Source organism: Rhipicephalus microplus, chromosome 2 (genome assembly GCF_043290135.1).
Source record: "Rhipicephalus microplus isolate Deutch F79 chromosome 2, USDA_Rmic, whole genome shotgun sequence".
Taxonomy (NCBI): domain Eukaryota; kingdom Metazoa; phylum Arthropoda; class Arachnida; order Ixodida; family Ixodidae; genus Rhipicephalus; species Rhipicephalus microplus.
The window spans coordinates 82,439,790-82,448,019 of record NC_134701.1 but is presented as its reverse complement, the minus strand read 5'-3'; the positions used below and the strand labels follow the sequence as shown (position 1 = coordinate 82,448,019).

Below are 8,230 nucleotides of genomic sequence, written 5' to 3'. Positions count from 1 at the left end.
CCAGTGCCAGGAGGGGCCGTCTGATCGGGAGGAATGCGTTAGTGAAAGGAAGCATACACAGACCGCTGACATCAGAAAGGTGAAGGTGAGAAAAAGGAGAGAGATGAAGGGGGAAGTGGAAGGAAGAGTGGCTGAAGTACTCAGGTGCTGCCCGCTGGTCGCGGGATTGAATCCCGGCTTCGGCGGCTGCATTTTTGATGGAGCTGAAAATGCTGTAGGCCGGTGAGGTCAGATTTGGGTACACATTTAAGAATCGCAGGTAGTCGAAATTTCTGGAGCGTTCTGTTACGGCGTCTCTGAAAATCATATGGTGGTTTGGTCACAGTAAATCTCACATATCAATCAATCAATCAATCATCCTTGATTACGTCTCAATTTGACGTCCTCACAATGTCATTGTAAATATAGTTGATAAATGCAACCAGAGTACAACCGCCACTGTAGCCATGGTGCATGTGTCGTGTCGCTAATCGCCGTTTGTGTTTGTGGTTCACGCGCAAAAAATCCGAAAGATCTAGTGGCCTGCAAGGCGCACAAAGCTCCGTTTCTGTGACTCGAGTGTGCGTTAGCGTTTGCGGCAGACAAACGCCATTCGAAAACTCATATAGCGGCCATACACAAACGCTACAATGGCTAACTTAGCGTAAACACTTTGAAAACTCCTTAATGTGTTTTTTTAACGCAGCTGACCACTTCACGTGCAAATCAGTGACATATGCCCTGGTGCCGGTATCGCATATATGTGATAACTCGGGGCCATTAGGTAACGCTTCAGGGGACGCTCTCCGCGTTACCCAATGCATGCGATCCGTGCAAGGTTTTGCGTGGTCTTTAAGCTAACACTAAAATTGTGGTAGAAGTTTGAAAATAAAATGAGAGTTTGTATTTACGTACCGCGTTTATACAAGCTACTAAAGAATAACGTTAGTAGCGGGGCAGGTGTGTGACATCGTGCAGTGAAGAGCGTACAAGTACCGCCTCTTCGAAGACTGGTCCAAGAACAACATGTTTTTTTTATCGTTTAGGGCCGGTGCTATGTTGTACAGCCACAGAGATGTTTTCTTTGCCATTTAGGAGTATATCATTGTGACTAGGAAATCTTCTGCAACATTGCGCGCGCACCACTTTCTTGATTACTAGTAATTCACATTTCAAATCAGGATCTAATTACAATTATTCACTAGTGGACACAATAATAACATAGTACTGCAATAATGAAAAAATGCACTTTTTACTTGGCCTATTCCGTCCAATGGGATTGTGCCATGTGCTGAGAAGAAGAAGACGAAGACTGGCTCGTGCTGAGGAGCAGCTCGAGCCTTAACGCCGGTGACCGAGCTACGATCGTGAAGCCGCTTCAGCTACCGGAGGGCGTCCTTTCTACACCAGCAGCAGGATTTAAGCATTCGGCGGCCTCGTGTTAAACCAGTACCACAAGTACTCCAAGCACAACGGCGAGCGCCTTCACAGGAGGATCCAAGGCAGACTTCGCTGCGCCCGGTGCCAACAAGCCTTTGCGTGGCACCAGCAATGTAAGTGCCGATTTCGAAGCCGCCGACGTGACAACCAGCATTTGCGCGTCGTCAGAGCTAGCGACCGAACATCCTGCAGTCGTCGCTACTGCCGGCATGCACACGGAATTTATGGAAGCCTACAATGCTTATACTAGTGGCGAGGACGTCGTCACGCTGGCTGAAAAGTATGCTAGCTTGTGCGAAAGTTATTTAGCCAAAGTGATAGAAGTGACCGAGAGCATAGGGTATTGCAAGGACGTACCGGCGTGGATGGAAGCCATAGCCTGCCGAACATTGCTCACCGAAGAGCGAAACACTTGGAAGCTTACGGGTGCCCTCCTGTGCGACCGTCTCAACGCGGACGAGTTCATGGAAGAACGCGGCCACAACACCATGTTCGTCGACGGATATCGCGAAGATAGTGACAGGGAAATCGTAGAGGCCCTCATGGCTAGAGACTCGTTCGTAGGCCAGGCGCAACTAGTGGTCGACTGGTTGGAAAGCTGCGCGGCGCATGAGTGCGGTATGGGCGATGACGACGACAGGCTCCAGTACTTTGCTGGAGGAAGGCGCACCTCAAAAAACTCGCTACACAGTGTGCAGTCCCATGATAACATCGGTAGTGCATCATCATCTCACATGACTGAACTGGACGCGGAAGCGCCCTCAAGGAAGTGGCTACTGATGCACGAATTCGACCTCTTCCACAGCTTATTCTTCCACCTGCGAGCAGGCCAACTGCAGAGAGCCAAACAGCTGGCTGCCGACAACGGTCGTCGTTATCTAGCCAACGCTCTCGCAGGATGCAGGCCATGCCATGACCTGCACAACGCCAGCACTATTGGTGCCGGCTTCAAGCAACCCGCCCAAGGCAGCTTCTACGGGTATTTATGGATGCGAACCTGCTGGAGAGTGGCGTCGAGTCCCACGTGTTTGCTGTACAAGAGCGCTGTGTATGGTGCTCTGAGTGGCAACCTGAAAGCAATGCTGCCCGTGTGTACCACTTGGGAAGATCAGCTATGGGCTCGCATGCGCGCTGTTGTCGATGTGTGCGTAGAGCAGGAGCTCCGCACTGCCACGCAGCAAGATAGAAGTGAACCGCAGCCGCCCGGTGACCGTGGAACCTTTGAAGTCGTTTTTCGTGATCTACAGGCGGCTGTGCGCGCGAGTGAGACGCCTCGTTCTGGGCGATGGTGTTTCTTTGGTAGAAGAGATACACGACTGGGTAACCGGTCAGCCGATCGAACCGCCGCTTCTAACCATGCGGTTTCTGGCTCACATGGCACTGTTGCTAGGACAAGTTGACCTTGAAACCCGCACTGCGGCGTACAGCGCTCTTCTTCGCACCTACATACAGATGCTCATCGACGACGGCCATGCCTCTCGTGCGGCCACCTACGCAGCCGCTCTATAAGCAACCGTGTCTCCAAGTACACTCAGCTTGCGCAGGCTCAGGACCCCGAAGAACTGGAGCTCTGCCTAGGTCTCGCGCATCTAATAAAAAAAAAGTTTGCAAACAGCTAGTAAAGGCATGTATTTACTAGACTCCAACGTATTTTTCTGCCTTCCCGGCATACATTTACTAAGCAGCAGCTAGTGAAGCTTGTAACCACTAACCAGAGAAGCTTTCTTAGTGTTTTCAAATAACTACTAAGGTACTTACGTTGCCAGACCTTTTCAAGATGCTGCAGTATATTTTTAGGTGCAAATTTAGGCAACTTTTAATTTTATTGACTACCTTGGAATAGAACGGCAGTGGTATAGAAAGAGAGAAAATTGACAGGAAACAGCGCTGTTTTTTTTCCATTATATCTCTTCATGCCGTTGTCGCGCTGTTGGTATGCAATACCGCCACGATGAACCAACTTGTCCAAATTAAGCTCGTGCTACGTAATTGCAGACGTATAAGCAGATAGTGTTTCACACGATGATGTGTAGAAGACATCAATTATAAATTATATGGGTGCTAACTATTACATGGCGTACGATCTCAAACTGAGGGTATAAATAGCCTTCATGCTGCTAGAGTAGAAATCGGCATTGCTAGTGTTGAAATTCTGTGTGTGCGTATACGCTCGTGGGTTCTCGCTTGTGATCCGTTCATATGAGTTCATGTACGTATATTATAATAGTTTATTAGACATGTGATAATATGAGGATCATCTTATGCAAGATCACAAGGTAGTGAATTTTTGCGAGTATGATGTGATCTTGTGAGCATGTGATCTGTTATCTCCGAGTGTGTTGCGGTGATGCGCAATTGCCGTGGTAGTTACATGGAGTAGTTTGTGAACAATATAATGTACGAGGCATATAATTTCATACAATATTACCTAGAGGTGAATCTTGCGCTAGTGTCTACAAGGGCTGCTTCAGTGGCGCTTGTACCCCAAAGGGAATTATAGGAACAGGCTTCGTATCAACTTTGGATGGATTGCATGCTTGAGATTCAGGACGCTTCTTTTCCTAGTGTAAAACAAGGTGATATGAGCTTAAGTTTAATTGAACGTTGCTTCATATATTTGTACAAAAACTTTATGACACAATTTTTTGTGATTAGGTGTGGAACGTAAAACCTGGGCAAATTTAACTATCAGGGTTAGCGTTTTTCTACCATTGCGGTCCAGATTTGGCATCAAAATTTAATAAATTAGTTTTTTTTCAACACTTCAAAACCAACATCTTTTTTTGCTTTCCTCGAAAGCACGCATTATCTATTTGTAGAAATAACAGAACTGTATTCGGTGAGAAAGACTTAACGTTTCGTCTAATGTGACGCTATGTGCGTCTGTCTATGTACCTCTCCAACGCACCTCTGGTTTTGCTGTGAAGTAGGTTCAGCGGATTGTGACGGTGCGTCTACTTAGCTTCGTCGCCGTTTCGCAGTCGATTCAAACGAGTTTAGGAAAGACGCGCTCGTGAAGATACATAATCTTGGTGCAATACCCTGCACTGGCATGAGACGATACATCAATGCACAGCGGTGCGTGGACGACGCTTCCTTTAAACTGTCAAATATGACTCGTAAAGCTCCAACATCTCAGCAAATAAGGAGAGCTAGTTGTGTTCAGCCTATTCGAACAACGAAGGAACTGCTTCGGCGCTTTTCATCGCATCCTTTCTGCGCAAAGAACGAAACTGAAACTGTAGAAAAACGTCTGTAGACAGTTCGTTAGCTAACCCTATCCAATCCGAAGCCTGTACTTACCATAATTCTTATCGAGGTACTCGATAGAAGCTTCAGATTCCTCTCCAGGTATTATTGTATGAAACTATAAGGTACGAGGGCAATGCCACTTAGAGGTAATGACGATACCCTATTGAAAATCCTGAGTTGGTGGATCTATAATTGTTGCTGGATATGGTTTGAAGTAGATAAGGCGGCAATAATAGTGAATATGGGGGAAACTGTAGTGGTCTTAATGGCTCATGACGTCGAGAGTAGAAGAAATGTTGGCTGATGGTGGTGAGGGCGGCGAGCTAGTGGTTTTGACAGTGGAAAGTGCCATCTGATGGTGGCGATGCAAAACGTGTTCGGTGGATGGCCTCTATACTATACCGCCAGCTCCTCCGTGGGACGCACTGCCTTATATCGACCTTATACCAATACCAAAACACACGCACATTGAACGAGATGTTGCAAGATGCCAATCACGCTGCCGCAGACAGCTTCAAATTGATGTGACGTCATACCACGCTGACGCCAGCTTTCGATCCGGCAAATCAGTCACACGAACAATGGATGCACGTGGTGAAACAATCGTCAAACACCATCTCGACGTTCCTTCCGGGGCAATAGCAGAAATACTCACCATAACGCAAGTCATCACAGCATGAGCACGCCTCTTATTAAATCACGGTCAGGACTGACTCCTTGAGGCCTTGCTCCAGAACGTAGTCACTCCAGATAATCTGATGAAGCGCACTACTTATGAAAATCATAATCCCGCTACCTGAAGTGGACGCAAGGTCACACTTCCTGGTGCAAATCCCGGACCTACGCCTCGATGCCTTGGTATTCATATGCTTCCCAGTGCTGGCCTGAAATTTATCTGTCGGCAGTGGACCGCGCCGAATGTCACAAGAAAGAAAGGGTCCGCCTAAAATCCCTTCGCCTAGCCCGAGCACAGCTTCCTAGACCGCCGGAAGGTTTTTCTGGAAAAGAAGCCGTGCTCTTGAGGCAAGCACGAACACATTCCCTGCCGAATGACTTTACACGGCGTAAGACGCAATAAGGCCCGTATACACCTTATTGCCACGTGTGCGGTTCCATACTCACTCTATCCGACATATTCTGGCGCTATTCCAGAGCTAATACGCCTCAACGCCAATCACTCCACTCTAGCATACTTACATAGGAGGCCTGCGTTACGAATCTGAGCGAAACAACGTCCTCGTGAACAATTCTCTTTAACCATGTACTATTTCAGGGGAGGTCAGTGAAGCTTCACCCTAGAGCTCAGACCCGGACATGGATTTTGGAAATAAAAGTTGTTTTTCTCTCTCTCTCAGAGAGCAGCACAAGACTATGTCGAATATTTATGCTGTAGCGTTTCTTACCGTTGCTGCGGTACAACGAGTAGGGATACAGTGGAAGGAAGCTAACGCAACCTACCAATAACTAGCCGGAAATATTTGCGGAAGGTGCAATTAGGCAACGGCAAACCACTGCGCAGCAATTTTGCCGTCCGACAGTTGCTTTTTGCGAGAGGGCGTTGAGTCCGTTTCTTCACGCCGACAGCACTGTTTGGGCTCCGAAGGGGTGTAAGGGCTCTCCTCTATTAAAACTTTGCTCGCAACAAAAGACCTGCATCGTTTGCGGAAACAGCGACTCGGTACCCGCACGGGTTAACACTTGTTTGGGCATAATATCCCCCGATTATTTACAGAGTATGCGCTAATAGAATGGGGATTCGTGAATAATTACGACCCACCATCGTTTCTCTTCCTACAGTGCAATATCAATGTACAACCGCGTTTTCGCATTGGTTTAATTGGTACCCAGCTTCCAGCCAGGATTTGAACCCGGCGTTCTGAACACTTGTCAGCGTACGCCGCCCTATTTGATGAGCACTACAAGTTCAGAAGAACAAGTGCGGGTGCCCACGTGTTTCCCATTTATTTAGTTCCAACAGCTACACGACGCATAGAAGCTAGAATACTGCACTCACTCCTGAATTGCATTATAATGTGCATCGATCAAAGTGCGATATAACTGTTAACGCGTCACACCTTTCTGCGCAACTGTTCGCTATTGTGTAACTGTTTTAAATTCATCCAAAGCTAATGAGCTCCATGTCGTTCACCAACGTTATGTTTTTAAGGTGTGGAAGATGGAGCCACTAATTTTTTAAAGAATATCTATAAAGGTAACAAGGCAGTTATAAAGTGGCAAAAACAGGTATTGAAGCCTGCAGAGGTAAAACCGTGCTTAGGCGGGGGTGTCCTCTGTCACCCTTGTTATTCATGATGTACCTACAAGGATTAGAGGCCTAATTAGAGGGAAGTGGACTGGGCTTCAACCTTTCTTTCGTCAAATAAGGAAAACGCATTGAACAGGCACTACCAGCATTGCTGTAGGCAGATGATATAGTGCTAATGGCCGACAACAAGGAAGATTTGCAGAGAATGATGGACATCTGCGGTAATGAGGGAGATAGGTTAGATTTCAGATTCAGTAAGGAAAAATCAGCAGTCATGAATTTTAATGATAACGAAGGTAGTGAGCTTAGAGTACATGATGTCTAGCTAGAGATAACAGATAAATACAAATATCTCGGCGCATGGATAAGCAATTAGGCCGAGTACTTAAGGCAACACGAAATATACGGGACGGCTAATGGTAAAAGGAATGCAGTGGTGATGAAAAACAGGGCACTGTGGAAAACAATAGGTATGATATTGTGAGAGGAATATAGAAAGGGGTCATGGTTCCTGGTGGGACGTTCGGAAATGCGGCTTTGTGCATGAGATCAGACGTTTAAGAAAAATTAGAAATTAGGCAGCGTGAAATAGGTAAGCTTGCCTTAGGAGCTCACGGGAATACACCAAATCAGGGAGTACAAAGTGATATGTGATGGATATTATTTGAGGGCAAGGAAGCTAGCAGCAAAATAAAATTTGAGAAGTGATTGAGAGAAATGGGGGAGGAACGTTGGGCTAGGAAGGTATTCAGCTACTTGTACATGAAGAATGTCGATACTAAATGGAGGAAGCGAACTAGAAAATTGACTGGTAAATACTTAGAAAACAGCAGGGGGCCAAACCAATCCGAATTATCGGTTAGGAAGAAGGTGAAGGAAGCTGAGACCGATATGTGGAGAATCGGCATGATTAAGAATTCCGCACTAGAGACCTATCAAAGTTTTTAAAGCAGGAAATCGCCAAGGAAAGGGTCTATGGTAATACTCTACTGTTTGAGGCCAGGACGGGAGTATTGCGAACGAAGACATATCGGGACAAATACGAAGGGGTAGACACGGTATGCGGTGCGTGTGGAGATAAAAAGATAAATGCCGAACACTTGACAATGTTCTGTAAAAGGCTTCACCGTATAGTTCAGGATGGTGGCGCAGAGTTTTTCAAAGCACTGGGGTTTAGGTACAGGTAGGGCAAAATAGGCTTGAGGCGGGTAGAATTGACTAGAAGAAGGTTGGTTGTCTGATTGGTGGCTAAAGTCAAGGCACGAGTGAAAATTAAACCATTCGCTACAAAGT

The 8,230-nt window shown here is 46.6% G+C and overlaps 1 protein-coding gene across 1 annotated transcript; it reads left to right on the top strand.

The window, feature by feature from the left end:
- The first annotated feature begins 1,628 nt into the window (after positions 1-1,628).
- LOC142790143 (nuclear pore complex protein Nup107-like) lies at positions 1,629-2,988 on the top strand. Its single transcript, XM_075885125.1, has one exon. The coding sequence runs from the start codon at positions 1,629-1,631 to the stop codon at positions 2,817-2,819; it is 1,191 nt and encodes a 396-aa protein (XP_075741240.1). The 3' UTR covers positions 2,820-2,988.
- The last annotated feature ends 5,242 nt before the right edge of the window (positions 2,989-8,230 follow it).